This window comes from Scyliorhinus torazame, chromosome 2 (genome assembly GCF_047496885.1).
Source record: "Scyliorhinus torazame isolate Kashiwa2021f chromosome 2, sScyTor2.1, whole genome shotgun sequence".
Lineage (NCBI taxonomy): Eukaryota > Metazoa > Chordata > Chondrichthyes > Carcharhiniformes > Scyliorhinidae > Scyliorhinus > Scyliorhinus torazame.
Window position 1 is genome coordinate 219,178,576 of NC_092708.1, and position 20,596 is coordinate 219,199,171.

At 51.3% G+C, this 20,596-nt stretch overlaps 1 protein-coding gene across 3 annotated transcripts in view; it reads left to right on the forward strand.

Annotated features, from left to right (window-relative positions):
- Positions 1-20,596, forward strand: part of lss (lanosterol synthase (2,3-oxidosqualene-lanosterol cyclase)) — a 151,790-nt gene that overhangs the window by 89,218 nt on the left and 41,976 nt on the right. For all 3 annotated transcript variants that reach the window (XM_072483996.1, XM_072484003.1, XM_072484011.1), the window contains 4 exons: positions 2,036-2,132; positions 5,575-5,680; positions 5,830-5,895; positions 17,947-18,027. In XM_072483996.1, the coding sequence (XP_072340097.1) occupies positions 2,036-2,132; positions 5,575-5,680; positions 5,830-5,895; positions 17,947-18,027 (350 nt within the window). The remainder of the gene's footprint in view (positions 1-2,035; positions 2,133-5,574; positions 5,681-5,829; positions 5,896-17,946; positions 18,028-20,596) is intronic.

Genomic DNA, 20,596 nt, shown 5'->3' on the forward strand with positions numbered 1-20,596 from the left:
GCAGAGGCATTTTGCAAAGTGATCACCCAATGTATGTTTGGTTTCTCCAAGAGGGGAACTGTGTAGCATAGCAGTATACCACGTCTAAATAAGTAAATCAATTTCACCTGGAAAGAGTGTTTTGGGCTGTAGACGGCAGGAGGGAGGAGGTTAAAAAGCAGATGTTGCACTTTCAGCGCTTGCCTGGTATGTACCGGGGAGAGGGGAGTTGGTATTGGGGGTCATTGATTAGTTGATCTGGCCCCAAATGATCAGTCCTCCGCAATGGCCTCAACACAGCACAACACTGAACTTTTCTTCTGCCACCTTTGCTTCCTCACCCATCTTGTTGGCCACGCGTGTTCCATTCATTCAGCAGACCCCTTCATCTGTCTTCAGAATTCTCATTCCACATGGACTCCCACCTCTGCCCTCGTACCATCTCTAGATCATGTAATGGGAACCCCTGGTGTGACATCAGCTGTCTCAATCTCTCTACTCCACTCACTCAGTCTAACTTTCCTCCCTCTAAGCTTACAGAATTCAATTCTCTCATGTAAAACTCTAGCATCGTCATTATTGATGAGAGTGATGCCTTATTTGGTGAATTGAACTCTGCCTTGCTGAGATAGAATGCCAACTCTTGACACATTCTTTTACGTCCCCCTGGACCATGAACATGTTACTGAAGCCACCATTTCCCAGTCAACCACTGACTTCACATGCTCTGGACTCCCTCCTCCATGGCATCCTTATCTAATAGGTCCCAACCCCACAAAACCCACTTCTTCCCAAGATCACAAACATGACTACCTGCTAACTCATAATTTTGGTTTGTTCTTTCACCACAAAACTGATTCCTTCCTATCTTGACTCTACTTTTTCCCACCTTGCTTCCCACCCATCTCCAGAACTCCCCGCATCACTTTAACGGTTTACAGTTCCCTGGTCCTAACTGACTCTGAAGCCTCTATACTTTCATCCTCTACAAGGATATTTTTTCCTAGAAAACAGGCCGAACCAGTTCCATTGACCATCAACGTCTTGGTTGAAATCTCGTTTCATTGACCAACTTGCCCTTTGACACCACTCACTTCCTCCAAATAACAGGTGTTGCTTTGGAATCCTGCATGGATTCTAACTGCATTCCTTTTCATGGGATATTTGGGACATTCTTTTTTTTCCAGCCGTATACGGGTCCCTTCCCTCACTTCTTCCACAACATTGATGACTGCATGATTATCATTTCCTGCCGTTGCCCAAATTGCAATATTTAAACAACTTTGCTTCCAATTCCCATTCTTCCCTTCCATGATTAATCTCTGAATATTCGCTTGCCTTGCTCAACTTCTCTGTTTCCATTTCTGGAAATGGGGTATTGCCTGCTGACTCCTGCCGCTACCTTGATTACACTTCTTCCCACTCCATTTCCTGTAAAGATTGTTCCATTCTCCCAGGTCCTCTAATCTGTTTGGCGATGCCATCTTCCATACTGGTGCTTCTGAAAGGACTTCGTTTTTCCTCAACTAAAGATTCCCTCCCCTGTGGATGTCAGGACATTTGACTGCGTCAATTCCATTTCTCACACATCTCGCCCCTTACCTTCTCTCCTGGAGCTACAAAGTTCCCTTTGTCCTTCCCTTAACCTCACTAGCCTCCACATTCAACAGATCACTATTTCCACCACTTCCAACGTGGTGAAACCATGGTCTATTCTTCAACCACCCTCTCCCCTGCCCATGGTAACTTTCCACAAAGGGGCGGGATATGCAACACCTGCTATTTCACCTCTTCCCTTACCACCAGACATGGTCAAACACGCCTTTCCAGGTGAGGCAAGCATTTACTTCAAATAAAAGCACAAAGTGCTTGAAACCCTTATCAGTTCAGGCAGCGTCACTAGAGAGAGAAACAGATCAATGGCGTTACATCATAACATTGTCACCAACTTGAAATGTTAACTTTCTCTCTCCACAGGTGCTCCGTGATCTGCAAAATGCTTTCAGAACTTTCAAGTTTTATTGCACCTAATCTGATCCGACTTTTCTCATTGCAGCTGCTTAGTATGAGAAACCCTGATGGTGGATTTGCCACATACGAGACAAAGCGTGGGGGACGACTGCTGGAGTTTCTAAATCCATCCGAGGTTTTTGGTAAGTTTCTTCAAAGTAGATTTATTTTTAAAGTTTGCTTTTATAGAAGTAAATCTCAATAAATTCTCAAGTAGGCCAGTTCCTTATACAGCAAGTGTAGGCAATGATGTCTAGAACACCAACAGTGTGAAGTAGAACATGAGATTTTCCCTTTAAAAAATGCAGTTTGTGGAGCAATTTCAGTACCAGTTTGATTCTGTTGGTGCATTTCATCTCTCCTTTGAAGTTGAATTAATGTCTGAAGCCTCCAGCGCCTTGGTGGATTGAATTGTTTAAGACTGAAATTTGAAGACCAGGTGTTGCTCTATACCAGAGGTTCCCAACCACATTTGTGTGCCGCGAAGGCTCCTTACGTGTGCCACAAAAAGATTCTTTTTTTAAATTATTTTTTTCCAATATAGTGGGCCAATCCACCTACTCTGCACACCTTTGGGTTGTGTGGGGGGAGACCCACACAGACACGAGGAGAATGTGTGAACTCCACCCGGGCTGGGATTGAACCCGGGTCCTCGGCTCCGTGAGGCAGCAGTGCTAACAACTGTGCCACCGTGCCGCCCTGCAAAATAAGATTCAGAATGATTAAACATGAACGCAGATGAGCTAAATCTAATCTTTGTTTTCAACTCTAGTCGGCATCTCCAAGCCCCAATGAAGCTCAAGCCTCTCCCACACATGGGCCGGCTGGGAATGGACTGCACCTGCGCAGTTTAGATTTTTTGGGCTGGTCATGCACACAGGCCGAATTGATGGAAAACATCACAACTGTGCTTACTTGGCTCTTTCCTGGCTAGCGTATGCATGGTTTGAATTCCCAACATGAAACATTCCGAACCACGCCTGTGCAGCCCTTTCCTGGCTGACGCATGCACAGGAGATTCCAGGTTCTTTGGGAATTGGAGATGCCGACCATGGAGGGAAGACAAAGGCCCCGTACACCCGCACAAAAAGCAAACACAAAAAGGGCGTAAAAGTCCGGGAATAGTGAGGGAGACGAGTTGAAAGAGGACAGGGAGAAGTAAAAGAAGCACAGAGTTCCCAGTAAGGGAAGAAGACAGGTAAAAATCAGAAACCAATAAAGTTAAGAAAATGAGAAACAGGCTCCAACATTAAATTTCACATGAAAATAGTATCTGGCTTTCATTCTAAACATCTTAAACTAATGAAAATAGTATTAAATGGTGGCTTGACAAAGAGGTTTTAGAGACAAAGGTCTTTAGAGAGAGGGCCGATCAGTTGGAGAAAATATTTTTTCCGTTATTACAATCCTGGATCGGACCCCAACAGTGGCGAGGATACTGGGCAGAAACCCCAATTTTTAATTTTGTTAGACCATGAGGAAAGAATGCCTCGCTCCGTCGGGAGATGGTATGTAAAACAAACTTTATTATTACTAATACAGCATTAAAATATCTTTAATATCAAGCAAGATAAATAGCTTACAATTACCCCTTAAACAATGCTGATCAATACAGTGACACAGTAACTGTGTCATGGGGAGGCGGTGGCGTAGTGATATTGTCACTTGACTGGTAATCCAGCAACCCAGGGTAATGCTTTGGGGTCCTGGGTTCAAATCCCACCATAGTAGATGGTGAAATTTGAATTCAATAAAAATCTTGAATTAAAAGTCTAATGATGACCATGAAACCATTGCCGATTGTGGTAAAAATCCATCTGGTTCACGAATGTCCGTGAGGAAAGGAAATCTGCTGTCCTACCCTGTCTGACCTACATGTGACCCCAGACCCACACAGCGATGTGGTTGACTCTAAACTGCCTCCCACTGAAATGGCCAACAAGCCACTCGGTTCAAAGGCAATTAAGATGAACAACAAATGCTGGTCCATCCAGCAACGCCCGCATCCCAAGAACGAATAAAAAAAAACTGCTGTCTTTACTCCCAAACAACAGCTCCATCTCAGATCCCAATTCACTTTTAAATACAATTAGTACTCTGGGATACCTGCTGTACAGAGATGTCTTGAACTCCACTTCGAGAAAGAGAAATCTTTGAGACTGTTTTAAAGAAAGTGACCTGACCTTGTCAGAACAATGCAGGATCTCTGCCTTCATAGCTTGACTTCCAACTCCCAATAAAACTGTGAACTGTTTGGAAAGAAACTGCTAGTCTGTCTATAGACAGATCTTTAACTGAACTGTATCGAGAGCAGATGCTTTACTTCTGTTCACATCCCAATCCAGGAGCTAAACTGAAACTTCACCATCTGACTGTTTTAGCCCTGGGCTCTTCCCGTTAATGGCATCTTACGAACTGAACACAATGTATCGAATTAACTATTCCACAAGGTAAACAAAAATCCATTAGCCCAAACTTTAACGATGCTTTAATTGCACCCCTGGCTCCCAAAAAGCCTAGCTGCCTTGCAAACCAAGACTTTTGAAAACGTAACTGCCGCAGTCATACACACACTAACCCAGGCTTTTAACTCTTGCACCAAATACATGTAATACAATGCATCTGAAATTCCTACATACATCACATAGTATAAAAGGTATGCTATGACATGAAGGTTGGGATACACTGCTCTCTACGACCTACCTATCTAAGCAGTGAAATGGTCTTACACTACATTTAGAGTATGTAGAAGAAGTTAGCTTTGATCCAAGTTTAAGCCATTGAGAGCATTCTATCAGGTATCTAGATCTTATATACAGTGGATTCGGCCAGTAACCCGACCTTGCTTGTCAAAATATTCTAGATATGTCTGTCAGTGGGCAACTTTTAAATAGGTGATCAGTATTTTGCAGGGAATGTTTAGGAAAGAGGTTGATAGATGAGCTGCCACACCCAGATGGCCACTCCTTTACATGGAATTATTAACAAGAATTTCATTCTCACGACTTCCATCCTTTCCCTCCCGTCTCCCTACATCAAGGCTTGTCCAAAAGGCTGGCCACTACCCAGCCCATCCAGCCTATCTATTTGGCCCACAGACCCCTTGTCCAAAATATGTTGGTAAGTGAATTTGAGTATTCTTAAATAATTGCTTCTCCAATCACTAATGAGCCAATCAGCAGCAGATGTGGGACAGAACCAACCTCTGATTGGAGGAGCAGCTTTCTTCGGCCTAAGGCCTGAAAACATGGTGCGGAGGGAAGAAGATTCAAAGTGGCTGCCAAGCAGGGAGAAAGGAGCGAGTACGGGCGGGCTGGGGGAGGGAGGCGGGAGTAAGTACTGGATGCGAGGGGCGGAGGGAAATGAAGCAAGTACTGGGAGGGGGAAGAAACTGGCTGCTGGTGGGGGCGGAGAGGTGACTGGCTGCTGGTGGGGGCGGCAAAGTCAAGCCTTGTCTAAAACCATTTTTAATACTTTTATCTGTAATTTTCTTCCCCTTATGTTAAACAAATTGATGTTTCTGACTGAATGGTGAGCAGCTGCAAACTGCCTCCAGTATTAACGTGTTACTTTTCTCACCTGCAGGTGACATAATGATTGACTACACGTACATTGAGTGCACATCTGCAGTAATGCAATCACTACAGCATTTCCAAGAGAAATTTCCACACCATCGAGCGAGAGAGATCAGGTGAGTAAAGTACGTGCTAACAAATCATTGGGCGAGCCTGATTTGAGGGCACTACATCAAGTCCATTATTGATATGAACTGTTCAGAATTCCTAAATAGCTGTAGTTTAAACTACCATTAACTCTAACGGATTAATCCTGTCCTTTCAGAGAAACTTTGGAAAAGGGGCTCGAGTACTGTCGAAGGACCCAGGAATCAAACGGGTCATGGGAAGGGTAAGTGGATTGTGTGTTGCAAGTATTGAATGAACTTTGACATAAGCAGCATGGAGTTGACAATAAACTGATGTTCTAGTCGCCATATGAAGTATTCTCCTCCCACCACCTTTATGACCGGGTCACCAAAGCAGTTTTAATAGAGCTTGTCAATCTCGAGCATTTTCGGTATGAGAGGACATAATATTGCACAAGAAATAACGGGTTTGCCATTTGGCCCCTAGAGTCTGCTCTGCTGTTCAACCACATCATAGCTGATTTGATTGTGGCCTTAACTCCACTCTTCTGTCTGCCCCCATAACTATTGACTCCCTTATCGCTCAAAAGTCTGTCTCATGCAGCTTTGAATATATTCAATGTCACAGTCTCCACTACCACCTATCTGAGATCGATAACTCCAAAAATTATAAAAGGCCTTGGGGATGTAGATCGGTATGGATCTGAAGAGGAACCTTGGCAGCACGTTCATCTTGATACTCTGCACCCTCCCCGCCAGGGAAAGCAAGAGTGCATCCCATCTCTGTAGGTCCTTTTTAACTTCCTCCGCCAGATTGGTCAGATTCCATTTGTGGATCCGTGTCCAGTCATGGGCCATCTAGATCCTCAGGTAATGGAACTTGCTTTTGGCTAGTTTGATTGGTAGACGACCAATCCCGTCCCTAGCCCAAACCGCTCCAGTACCTCAATGCGGTACTTCCATTCAACTGTCGAAGGCCTTTTCTGTGTCTAAGGAGACGATCAACTCCGGTGTCCCCTCCCCAGATAGGGTCATTATCTTTGCGTCCACATTGAGCAGCGATTATGGGTCTGCATGATCCGCATTCCATCGGTTCTTTGTCTTTTTTGGGCATCAGTGATATCATGGCGGACTTTCGGGTGCGGCTATGCAGAGATAGGACGCATATCCGGTAGCTCCCGCTTGGAATGGACTTTTGGGCTCTTTTACAGGGCCCCCACGGCATTTGTTTGACATTTCCCGGTGTGGGAAGAAGACTGCAGCATTCCCCTGACAGTGTCCCCCAGGAATGTTATGTCTTTTGGTTACCAGACCCGGCAGAAACAGTAAAAGATTTGTCTGTAACTGCAGGGGAAAGAGGAGCCTCTTCCAGCATGCAGGCGGGGGAAGGGCAAGCTTAAAGCTGCAACCTGACTTGAGGGCCTCTAATAAAGGTGAATTCAAGCAGCAGAGGGAACAACTGTGAAGAGATCTACCAAGGCCATTGAAGAAGCGGGGACGAGGCTTCCGGTGGCGGCCATGGAGGAGTAGGTTGTGCATTCGGCAGCTCCCGTCTGGAACTTACCCTCAGACCTTTTTCAGGAGTTTTCACAGACGTTTTGGGGCAGATTGGTGAAGCGAACACTGCCAAAAGGATTCCCTCTCGGGACTTCTGGTTGCGGCTATGCGGAGCTAAGTCGCACATTCGGCGGCTCCCGCAAAAACGGACTTTTGGGCTCCTTTCAGGGCCCCCAAGGGCACTTTTTCGAGGTTTCCCAGTGTGGGAAGGAGTTAATGAAAGCTCCCCGTCAGTATATGGCTTTAACTAGGAGCGGGGCAACAAAAAAGGTGGTGGTGGAACAGAAGAAGGGAGGGAAGAAGGACAAAATGGCGGCGGGCGGAGACCAGGCAGCGTGGAGGCAGTGGGCGGAGGAGCAACAGGAGGGTATCCAGCGCTGCCTCATAGAGATTAAAAAGGACCTGCTAGAGCCGATGAAGGCTTCTATTGATAAGCTGCTGGAGACACAGACGGCCCGGGGGTGGTGATCCGAGAGGCTCGACAAAAGATCTCTGACAATGAGGACGAGATCTTAGGCCTGGCGGTAAAGGTGGAGGCGCACAAGGCGTTCCACAAGAAATGGCAGGAGCGGTTCGAGGAGATGGAGAATCGGTCGAGGCGGAAAAATCTGCGGATTCTGGGCCTCCCGGAGGGGCTGGAGGGGCCGGACGTGGGGGCCTATGTGGTCACCATGTTGAACTCGCTGATGGGAGCGGGGTCCTTCCAGGGGCCCCTGGAGCTGGAAGGGGCCCATAGAGTGTTGGCGAGGAGGCCCAAGGCTAACGAGCCTCCGCGGGCGGTGCTGGTGCGGTTCCATCGGTTCGTCGATCGGGAGTGTGTGCTCAGGTGGGCCAAGAAGGAGAGGAGCAGCAGGTGGGAGAACGCGGAGGTTCGGATATATCAGGACTGGAGTGCGGAGGTAGCGAAGAGGAGGGCCGGGTACAATCGAGCGAAAGGCGGTGCTGCACAGGAAGGGGATGAAGTTTGGCATGTTGCAGCCGGCGCGACTGTGGGTCACCTACAAGGACCGGCACCATTATTTTGAGTCTCTGGAGGAGGCGTGGGCTTTTGTTCAGGCTGAGAAGCTGGACACAGACTGAGGGTCGGGATGGGCGATTGGGGACTGCGGTGGATATGTTATGCCTATTTTTGGTTCGGGGGGGGGGGGGGGCCTTTGCATTGTTTTGGGGTTTTTTTCTGTGTTTTTCTCTTTCGGGTTGGGGAGGGTGGATGGGGCGGGTTGGGCACTGTTTTGGTTGGTGGCGGGGCCTGGTAGGTGGAGAGCGCGGGCTTTTTTCCCGCGCCGAAGACTGGGGGGGCGGGTCCGGGGCGGGGAAGCGAGGATTGTTTCCCGCACTTAGAACGGAGGGGGGAGGGGGAGAGCCTGTGAATGGGGAGCGGGAGAAGAGGCTGTGCCACACAGTGGGAGGAGTCGAAGGGGAGGCGGGAGTGGCCGGGGTCAGCAGGAGTCAGCTGACTTGCGGAAGTGCAATGAGGGGAGTAAATCAACCAGGATGGGTCCTAGCCCGGGAGGGGCGGGGGGGGATCGAGTTGCTGCTGCTAAGGTCAAGGAGGAGCTGGAGCGAGTGGGGGGTGTCGAGACGGGGGTATGCCGATGTGGGGAACGGGCCGGGTGTGGGGTGCAGGCGCGTGGCTGGCCGAGGAGGGGCCATGGCTAGTCGGCGGGGGAGGGGGGCCAGTAGCCCCCTGATCCGGCTGATAACCTGCAATGTAAGGGGACTGAATGGGCCGGTTAAGCGGGCCCGCGTGTTCGCGCACCTGAAGGGGCTTAAGGCGGATGTGGTTATGCTCCAGGAGACACACCTGAAGGTGGCAGACCAGGTAAGACTGAGGAACGGGTGGGTAGGTCAGGTGTTCACTCGGGGCTAGATGCCAAAAATTGAGGGGTGGCGATCTTGGTGGGAAAGAAGGTGTCATTCGAGGCGTCGAGCATTGTGGCAGATAATGGCGGTAGGTACATAATGGTAAGTGATAAGTTGCAGGGAGAGAGGGTGGTACTGGTCAATGTGTGTGCTCCGAACTGGGACGATGCGGGTTTTATGCGGCGTATGTTGGGTCGGATCCCAGACTTGGAAGCGGGGGGCCTGCTAATGGGGGGAGACTTTAACACGGTGTTGGATCCGGCACTGGATCGCTCCAGGTCTAGGATGGGTAGGAAGCCGGCGGCGGCTAGAGTGTTGAGGGGATTTATGGACCAAATGGGAGGGGTGGACCCTTGGAGATTTGTAAGGCCGTGGGCTAGGGAATTTTCATTCTTCTCACATGTCCATAAGGCTTATTCTCAAATCGACTTTTTCATTCTGAGTAGGGCGCTGATAGCGAGAGTAGAGGATACCGAGTATTCGGCAATAGCCATTTCGGACCACGCCCCGCATTGGGTGGACTTGGAGATGGGGGAGGAGAGGGACCAGCGCTTGGAGGTGGGGCTGTTGGCGGACGAGGAGGTGAGCGAGCGGTTCCGAGGAAGTATAGAGAGGTACTTGGAGACCAACGACAATTGGGAGGTCCGAGTGGGGATGGTATGGGAGGCACTGAACACGGTGGTGAGGGGAGAGCTGATCTCCATTAGGGCCCTCAAGGAGCGGAGGGAGAGGGAGAGGCTGGTGGGGGAGATGGTGAGGGTAGACAGGAGCTATGCGGAAGAGCCTGAGGAAGGATTGTTGAGGAAGAGGCGCAGCCTCCAGGCCGAATTCGACCTGGTGACCACCAGGAAGGCGGAGGTGTAGTGGAGGAAGGCCCAGGGGGCGATTTACGAGTATGGGGAAAAGGCAAGCCGGATGCTGGCGCATCAGCTTCGGAAGCGGGACGCAGCTAGGGAGATCGAGGGAGTTAAGGACAGGGGAGGGAGCGTGGTGCGGAGTGGGGTTGGCATCAATGGGGTCTTCAGGGACTTTTACGAGGAATTGTACCGATCCGAGCCCCCACGGGAGGAGGGAGAGATGGGCCGTTTCCTGGACCAATTGAGGTTTCCAAAGGTGGAAGAGGGACTGGTGGCGGGACTGGGGGCCCCGATGGGGCTGGAGGAGCTGATCAAAGGGATAGGAAGTATGCAGGCGGGGAAGGCACCGGGGCCGGACTATTTCCCGGTCGAATTCTATAAAAAAAATATATGGGCCCGCTGTTAGTTAGGACCTTTAATGAGGCAACGAAGGGGGGGACTTTACCCCCGACCATGTCCCGGGCACTGATCTTCTTGATCCTGAAGCGAGACAAGGATCCCCTGCAATGTGGGTCTTACAGACCGATTTCCTTGCTAAATGTAGATGCCAAGGTGCTGGCGAAGGTCTTAGCCACGAGGATTGAGGATTGTGTGCCGCAGATCATCCATGAAGACCAGACGGGGTTTGTGAAGGGGAGACAGTTGAACGCGAATGTGTGGAGGCTTTTGAATGTTATCATGATGAGGGAGGGGGAGGCGGAGATAGTGGTGGCGATAGACGCTGAGAAAGCCTTTGATCGGGTAGAGTGGGGGTACCTCTGGGAGGTGCTGAAGAGGTTCGGGTTTGGGGAGGGGTTTGTCAGGTGGGTTAGGCTGTTGTATGAGGTCCCGATGGCGAGTGTGGCCACAAATAGGAGGAGGTCTGAGTACTTTTGGTTGCACCGAGGGACGAGACAGGGGTGTCCCCTGTCCCCCCTGCTCTTCGCACTGGCGATTGAACCCCTGGCTATGGCACTGAGAGAGTCGAGGAACTGGAGGGGGTTGGTGCGGGGTGGGGAGGAGCATAGGGTGTCGCTTTATGCGGACGACCTGCTGCTGTATGTGGCGGACCCGGTGGGAGGAATGCCAGAGATAATGAGGATCCTTAGGGAATTCGGGGCCTTTTCGGGGTACAAGCTCAATATGGGGAAGAGCGAGCTGTTCATAGTTCAGCCAGGGGACCAGGAGAGGGGAATTGGCGAGCTCCCACTAAAAAGGGCGGAGAGGAGCTTCAGATATTTGGGGGTCCAGGTGGCCAGAAGCTGGGGGGCCCTGCATAGGCTTAACTTTACAAGGCTGGTGGAGCAAATGGAGGAGGAGTTCAAGAGGTGGGACGCGTTGCCACTGTCCCTGGCGGGTAGGGTGCAGTCAATCAAAATGACGGTGCTCCCAAGGTTTTTGTTCCTGTTCCAGTGCCTCCCCGTGTTTATCCCGAAGTCTTTTTTTCAGGCGGGTTAACAGGAGTATAATGGGGTTTGTGTGGGCGCGAGGGACTCCATGGGTGAGAAGGGTATTCCTGGAGCGGAGTAGAGATATAGGGGGGGGGGGGGCTGGCGCTGCCCAACCTCTGTGGGTACGACTGGGCCACCAATGCGACGATGGTGCGCAAGTGGGTGATGGAGGGGGCTGCATGGAAGAGGCTGGAGATGGCGTCCTGTGTGGGTACGAGTCTGGGGGCACTGGCAACGGCGCCGCTGCCGCTCCCTCCAAGGAGGTATATCACGAGCCCGGTGGTGGTGGCGGCCCTCAAAATTTTGGGGCAGTGGAGGCGGCATAGGGGGGAAGTTGGGGCCTCGGCGTGGACCCCATTACGGGGGAACCACCGGTTCGCCACAGGAAGAACAGGTGGAGGGTTTTCGGGGTGGCACAGGGCTCAGCCTCGTACAGTTTAAGGTGCTGCACAGGGCACACATGACCGGGACAAGGATGAGCCGGTTCTTTGGGGGTGAGGACAGGTGTGTTAGGTGCATAGGGAGCCCAGCAAATCACACCCATATGTTCTGGGCATGCCCAGCGCTGGAGGAATTTTGGAAGGGCGTAGCGAGGACGGTGTCGAGGGTGGTCGGATCCAGGGTCAAACCGGGCTGGGGGCTCGCAATATTTGGGGTGGCAGAGGAACCAGGAGTGCAGGAGGCGAAAGAGGCAGGAATTCTGGCCTTTACGTCCCTGGTAGCCCGGCGAAGGATTCTTCTTCAGTGGAAAGATGCGAGGCCCCCAAGCGTGGAATCCTGGATCAGCGATATGGTCTTGTTCATTAAATTGGAGAGGGTGAAATTCACCTTGAGAGGGTCGGTACAAGGGTTCTTTAGGCGGTGGCAACCGTTCTTAGACTTTCTGGTAGAACGATAGACATTGGTCAATGGCAGCAGCAGCTCGGGGGGGGGGTTACTTTATTTTTGTTTATGTTATTTACATTGGAGGGTCTGAGGGGGTGTATACACTTGTGTTAAGTCGGGATGTTAATGTTAATTTATTATTTATGTACAGGGGGGGTGTTTGGGGGGTTGCTTTTTTAGATTGTGTTTTGTACTTAACCCTGTTGGGTTCTTTTTTCTTTCTCATTTTGTTATTGATATTTTATGAAAACCTTGAATAAAATTTTTTTTTTTTTTTAAATGATATCATGTTAGCGTTGGAGGCAGGGTGCCCCTCACTAGGGAATCTGCAAACATTTCTCATAGGTGTGGGGTCAGGGCTGGTGCAAATGTTTTGAAAATGTCTGCCAGGAACCCAACCGGTGCCTTACCCGCCTGCATTGAGTTAATACTCTGCATGATCTCTGCCAGTTCTGTTACTGCTTCCAGCTCCCTTCACTTATCATCCCCCACGACTGGCATGTCCAGTCCATCGAGGAACCGTTTCATCCCCCCCGTCCCCATCAGCAGGGCTTGGAGGTGTACAGTCCCCGGTAGAAGGCCTCAAATGTTTGTTTGACCTTTTTTGGTGCGGCTACCAGTCCACCTCTGCTGTCCTTTACCTGGGCTACCTCCCTCGTGGTTGCCTGCTTTCTCAGCTGGTGAGCCAACAGGTGGCTAGCCTTCTCTCTGTGTTCGTAGAAAGTCCCCTGTGTCTGGCGGAGTTGGTGCACTGCTTTACAGGTGGGTAGCAGTCCATTTGTAGCTTTTTCCTCTCCGCCAGAAGTTCTACAGTAGGGGCCTTGGAGTATTTTATGTCGACCACCATTCAGGATGGAATCGATCAGTTGCTGCCTAGCCGCCCTCACTTCCCTGTCGCTCTGTGCCTTGTAGGCTATAATCTCTCCCCTAATCACCACCTTTAGTGCCTCCCAGAGCGTGGAAGGTGAGACTTCCCCGTTCTGGTTGTTAGTGATGTACTCACCTATGGCCTGGTGATATTTTCTGGCAGAAGACCTTGTCGGCCAAAAAGTCAGTGTCCAACCTCCATGCGGGCGTTGAGCAAGGCCTGTCTCCAACTTCACATCCATGTAATGTGGAGCGTGGTCGGAGATAACTATCGCGGAGTATTCCGTTCTGATTGTTTCTGGAAGCTCTAATTTCCCCACTGCAAATAAATCAATACGGGTGTATACTTTATACACCGGTGAAAAGAACGAGAATTCCTTCTCATCAGGGTGTAAGAACTGCCCCATCTGCTTCATGAATGTCCCCAGCTTCTTAGCCATGCCTGTCTTTTTCCCCATGCTAGGGTTTGATTGGTCCGTCAAAGGGTCCTGTACACAATTAAAGGACCCCCAACCCCCCCCCAATCTCCATGATCAGTTGGTGTGTGTCAATGTTGGGGATTTCCACCATGATCCTTTTTACGAAATTCGTGTCGTCCCAGTTGGGCGCGTACACATTTACCAGAACTACCGGTGCCGCGTCCAGGACACCGCTGACCATGACGTACCATCCCCCTGGGTCCGTAACTGTCCTTGTCGCCGTAAACACCATCCTCTTGCTGATCAAAATAGTAAATCTCCCTGGCCGTCGTCCCGTAACATGAAAGGCACGTCAGTCCCACCCATTCATTCCTTACCCGCAGTCGGTCCTTCTCCCTCGGGCGTGTCTCTTGCAGAAAGACTATGGCGGCTTTCAAACATCTTAAATGGGCCAAGACTGGATATTTTCACTGGGCCTTTAAGTCCCCTGACATTCCAGGTGACAATCTTGGTGGTGGGGGGGGGGGGTTTCTGTCCGTCGCCCCACCCCTTCCTGCGGGATCAACCATATTTACCTGGTGGACGCACCCCTGCACTCCCGGGTTTCCCTTTGCCTAGGGGACTCCCAACATGGTCGGCAACTGTGTGTACGCCACATGACTGAGCCCCTGCACTCCAGGGTTTCCCTTTGTTTAGGGACCCTCCAAAGTGGCTGCTTGCAGCTCTACTTTGTTTCCTCAACCTGCACCTTACCTGCTGAAGCCAATCTGAAAACCAATCCTTCCTTCTCATGTTCCTTCTCTCCCGTCCCTCCTCCCTCACGTCACCCCCTCCCCGTTTCCCCCTTTGCGTTCTCCCTCCGTGTCCCTGTGTCCCCCTCCCTGCCGGAGGTGCGCCGCAGCACCCCCTGCGATCGTACTTCCTGAGCTAGCGCTCTTTGCTAGTGTGGTGGCCCACCTCCCGGGGCTGATCTTACCCCTGTCCCGCTGACAGTCCGCTCCCTCTGCCTATGCCTCACCTTAAGCTGCATTCCGCTGCCCTCGCCCTTACCTGTGACCCGGTGTTTCTGATCAAAGCGAGGCAGCACAGTCCCGCGCATATCGTGTCCATCAAGTTTCTTTCTCTCTCTCTTTCCTCCTCTGCTTCGCCTTCATCGCTGCCTCGCCTGCCCCTTGACCGAATAAACTCGTCCACCTCCGCCTGGGTGTTGAAGTAATGTTCCTTATTCTGGAACGTGACCCAGACCCTGGCTGGAAATTGCATTCCAAATTTTACCTTGTTCCTGTGCAGGGCTGATTTCACCTGATTAAATTCGACCGTGCGTTTTGCCAAGTCTGCCCCGATGTCTTGAAAGATTGTCTGTCCTTCCCAGCTACTCGCCTTCGTCTGCCTCGCCCACTTCAGGATCCTCTCACAATCTTGGTATCGATGTAATTTCGCGATAATCACCCTGGGTTGTTCCCCCGCCTTGGGCTGCGGCCGGAGCAACCTGTGTGCTCTGTTGATCTCCGGGGATTGGGGAAGCTGTCCCTCCCGACTAGGTTGCCCAGCATTTGGGCCACATAGCTCATTGGCTCCCTGCTCTCGATCCCTTCTGACAGGCACACAATCCGAATGTTTTGGCATTGGGACCTATTCTCCTCCTCAACTTTCCCCTTTAAACTCTGCTGGGTCGCCACCAACCTTTTCATTTCCGCCTTCAAGGTGACAATCCTGTCGCTCTGGTCCATCGGCACCTTCTCCAGCTCCTTGATCGTTTTTCCCAGCGCCCCTACCTTCTTCCCCAGTCCATCAATCGCATGGCAACCAACTCCTCTGTGACCGCCACCTTGACCACCACCTGGACTTCCACCTTTACTACCTCTCTCATCACAGCCAGTTCCTTCATAAGAAATGTATTCCATCCATCTCCAGGTTGCGGGAGGGGCTGATGCTTGGATCGTCTGTCTCCCTCTCTCCTGGGTGGCCAGGGCCCCCTTGCCTCGTGGGTCCACCGGCTCGTCGGAGTACGCTGCTCATGGCCCTTTCCTCTGCACCTGCCGTCCGTTCGGCCTCTCAAGCTCCCATTTGCAGACATGCTGGCTCTATTCCTTTCCTTTCTCGATTGAGGGTGTTATGCTGTCGAATGTCCGGGCTAAATTCGCCTAACGGTGCCTTTTTTATGGAGGAGAGCCACCTGATGTGCTTCTGCTCAGCACATCACCGTCACCGGAAGTCGGAGCTGAGATGATTGACCTCCAAGCACCACAACCATCTTCCTTTGTGCCGGTCTGACTCCAACCAGTAAAGGTTTCCCGCTGTTTCCCATTGACTCCAATTTTGCTCGGACTCCTGGATGCCATACTCGGTCAAGTGCTGTCTTGATGTTGCGGCAGTCACTCTCACCTCTGGCCTTCAGCTCTTTTGTCGATATTTGAACGAAGATCAGGAGCTGAGTGATCCAGGCAGAACCCAAACTGAGCGTCTGTGAGCAGGTTATTGCTGAGTAAGTGATGACGCCTTCCATCACTTTACTGATTAGACTGATGAGCGGTTATTGCCCAGTTAGATCTGTCTTGTGTACAGGACATACCTGGGCAATTTTCCACATTGCCGTGCTCCATCTGTACTGGAACAGCTTGGCTAGGGATGTGGCAAGTTCGGGAGCATAGGGCGGTATTATTGACGGGACATTGTCAGGTCCCATTGCCTTTGCAGTGTCCGGTGCCTTCAGTCATTTCTTGATATCCCGTGGAATGAATCGTATTGGCTGAAGACTGACATCTGTGATGCTGAGGACCTCTGGAGGTGACCGAGATTGATCATCCACTCGACACTTCTGGCTGAAGATTGCTGGGCTCCACCATCATTGAGGATGGAGATATTTGTGGAGCCTCTTCCTCCAGTGAGTTGTTTAATTGTCCACCACCATTCACGACTGTTTGTGACAGAACTGCAGAGCTTAGATCTGATCCATTAGTTATGGGATCTATTACATGCTGTTTATGCTGTTAGGACACAAGTGGTCCTGTGTTGTAACTTCACCAGGTTGACACCTCATTTTTAGGTATGCCTTGTGTTGCTCCTGACATGCACTCTTCATTGAACCAGGGTTGATCCCCTGACTTGGTGGTACTAGTAGAGTGGGGGATACGCTGGGCCATGAGGTTATAGATTGTGGTCAAGTACAATTCTGCTGCTGCTCATGGCCCACAGTGCTTGTTGGCTCCTCAGTCTCGAGTTGCTAGATCTGTTAGTCTATCCCATTTAGCATGGTGGTAGTGCCACACAACACGATTGAGGGTATTCTCAATATGAAGACAGGACTTTGTTTCCACAAGGTCTGTGTGGTGGTCACTCCTACCAATACTATCATGGACAGATGCATCTGCGGCAGGCAGGTTGGTAAGGATGAGATCAAGTATGTTTTCCGATACGTGATAATCAGGAGGTTTCCTTGTCCAGGTTTAACCTTGTGCCGTGAAACTTCATGGAGTCGATGTTGAGGACTCCCTTCCTGAAGGTATCCCACTGTGCTGCCACCTCTGCTGGGTCTGTCCTGTCCTGAGACAGGACATACCGAGGAATGGTGATGGTGGATTTGGGACATTATCTGTATGGTGTGATTCTGTAAGTATGACTACGTCAGGCTGTTGCTTGACTCATCTGTGAGACAGCTCTCCCAATTTTGGCGCAAGCCCCCAGACATTAGTCAACCTCTCCAATGTTCCCCATTCCAGGTACCATTATCATAAATTGTCTCTGTACCCTCTCTGAGGCCTTGATATCCTTCTTAAAGTGTGGCACCCAGGTCTTAGTCCCTTGCACTGGTTAAGTGGATGGGAAGTTGTTTTGGGGGGAGGGATTTATTAAACTAGGCCTATATTCCCAAGAATTCAGAAGAATAGAGGTGTTCTAATGGAAGCATTTTAAATTCTTAAGGGCCTTGACAGGGTAGTTGCGTGGAGAATGTTTCCACAAGGCCAATAGCACAGGTTCAATTCCCGTACCGGCTGAGGTTATTCATGAGGGTTCAACCTTGTCCCTTGTCTGAGGTGTGGTGATCCTCGGGTTAAATCACCACCAGTCAGCTCTCCCCCTCAAAGGGGAAAGCAGCCTGTGGTCATCTGGGACTATGGCGACTTTTAAAACAATTTTTAAAAAAATATGCACTACTTTAATCAAACATTTGGCCATCTGCCCTAATCTCATCGTGTGTGGCTCAGTGTCCAAATTTTGATTCTGCTCCTGTGAAGTGTCTTGGGACATTTTGTTATGTTAAAGGAGCTATATAAATACAATTTCCTGTTGTTGGTGTAACCTTACTGTGCACAAATTGACGGCTGCATCTCTCTACATTACAGCAATAAATATTTCATTGGTGGTAAGCTGCTTTGGGATGTCCTGAGGTCATTAAAGATTCTGTGTAAATGTAAGTTCTGCGTTTCTTTTCACAGGAGCTGGGGTGTGTGTTTCACCTATGGGACCTGGTTTGGCCTGGAGGCTTTTGCCTGCATGGGGCACACATATCAGAAAGGGTGAGTGAAAGTGGTTCCAAAGTTACTATGTACAAAATCCTCTAAAGCTTAACATAAGACTGTTGTAGAGAATCATAAATTGCAAGGATGAAGACCAAGCTAATTAAGTGGAGGATACGTGACTTTTAGAAGAGATGGGTGTGGTAGTCACCACTGTTGTATTGTATATACTGCAGACCAGGTGTATTACAGTAAGGCCCCTGTACTACAGGTACGGGGGTAGATCCCTGCCTGCTGGCTCCGCCCAGTAGGCAGAGTATAAATGTGTGGGCTGTCCGAGCTGCAGCCATTTCGGCAGCAGCTGCGGGAGGCTACACATCTCTGTGTAATAAAACCTCGATTATTCTCTACTCTCGTCTCATCGTAATTGATAGTACATCAATTTATTAAGCAGAGATTTTACAACGATGGATCTCCGCATCAAGCCGGATCACCTGCAGCTGCACCCTCAAGCAGGCACCGCCAAGTCGGCCTTCGCACATTGGCGAGCTTGCTTTGAAGCAGCCATTGGATCTGTGACAGAACCACCCTCAGAGGCACAGAAGCTCCAGATCCTGTATACGCGGCTGAACTCTGATATCTTTCCCCTCATCCGGGCGCGCAGACCTACACTGAGGCCATGGCGCTACTGAAGGAGAACGACACTCAGCAGACCAATAAAATCTAAGCTGGCACCTCCTGTCCACGCGGCATCAACTCCCCGGTGAGTCTGTGGAAGATTTCTAGCGTGCCCTGCACGCCTGGTGAGAGACTGCGATTGCCAGGCCGTTTCGGCCGTTGAACATTCTGACCTAGTTAGAGACGCGTTCGTTACGGGCATAGGGTCGGCCTACATCCGCCAGCGCCTCTTAGAAGGGGCTACCCTCGACCTCGCGGCGACCAAGAAACTAGCGATCTCGCTCACAGTCGTCTCACGCAATGTACAGGCGTATGCCCCCGACCGCACGGCCCACCCCTCCTGGGCATCGTGGACCCCCATTAGCGACCGCCCCCAGCCAAGCCCAGGCCTGCGCCGCGCGGCAGCCAACCAACCGGGGGACCCAAGTGCTAATTCTGCGGACAGACAATACACCCCCGGAAGCGCTGCCCGGCGCGTAGCGTGCTCTGCAAGGCCTGTGGGAAGAAAGGACATTTCGCTGCTGTCTGCCAGGCCCGCTCGATCGCCGCTATTGTCCCTGCACCCCCACATGCGGCCTAGGCACGCCGCCATTTTGCTCGCCTCACAACACATGCGGCCCGTGGGTGCTGCCATCTTGCCTGCCTCAGGACACGTGCGGCCAGTGGGCGCTGCCATCTTCCCCTCCTCAGGCCACCTCATCGGGCCGCTCATCACCTGCAACCGCCGCCGACCAGCCGCGTCTCGCCTCCATCACGATCGACTAATCCCGACCGCACAACCTCGCAACCGCGTCGACGACAGTGAAGGTTGACGGGCACAAGATATCCTGGCTTCTGGACTCCGGGAGCACTGAGAGCTTCATCTACCCCGATATGGTAAGGCGCGCTGCTCCCTCACGGTACACCCCATCAACCAGAGAATCTCCCTGGTCTCCGATCCCACTCCGTGGCGATCCGGGGGGACTGCACCACAGCCCTCACCATCCAGGGCGTAGAGTTCAGCGGCTTCCGGCTCAATGTCCTCCCCGACCTCTGCGTTGCCTTGCTACTCAGCTTGGACTTCCAGTGCAACCTCCAGAGCCAAACCCTGAAATTTGGCGGGCCCCTACCACCCCTTACTGTCTGCGATCTCACGACCCTTAAGGTCGACCCACCTTCTCTCTTTGCAAACCTCACCCCGGATTGCAAACCCGTCGCCACCAGGAGCAGACTGTACAGCGCCCAGGACAGGACCTTCATCAGGTCCGAGGTCCAGCGGCTGCTGCGGGAAGGTATTATCGAGGCCAGCAACAGCCCCTGGAGAGCCCAAGTGGTAGTTGTGAAAACTGGGGAGAAAAAGAGGATGGTCTTGACTACAGTCAGACCATCAAGCGGTACATGCAGCTCGACGCGTACCCCCTCCCTCGCATATCTGATATGGTCAATCAGATTGCACAGCACCGGGTCTTCTCGCCAGTGGACCCAAAATCTGCCTACCGCCAGCTCCCCATTCGCAAGGCGGACCACCCAATCACCGCGTTTGAAGCTGACGGCCGCCTTTACCACTTCCTTAGGGTTCCCTTTGGCGTCACTAAAGCGGTCTCGGTCTTCCTAACAGGAGATGGACCGAATGGTTGACTGGTACGGACTACGGGCCACCTTCCCGTACCTGGATAACGTCACCATCTGCGGCCACGACCAGCAGGACCACGACGCTAACCTTTCCAAATTCCTCAACACCGCTAAACTCCTCAACCTAACCAACAAGGTGAAGTGCGTGTTCAGCACAAACCGATTAGCCATCCTCGGCTATGTGGTCCAGAACGGAGTGCTAGGGCCTGACCCTGACCACATGCACCCCCTCATGGAACTCCCCCTCCCCCACTGCCCCAAGGCCCTGAAACGATGTCTGGGGTTCTTCTCATACTACGCCCAGTGGGTCCCTAACTATGCGGACAAGGCCCGCCCACTC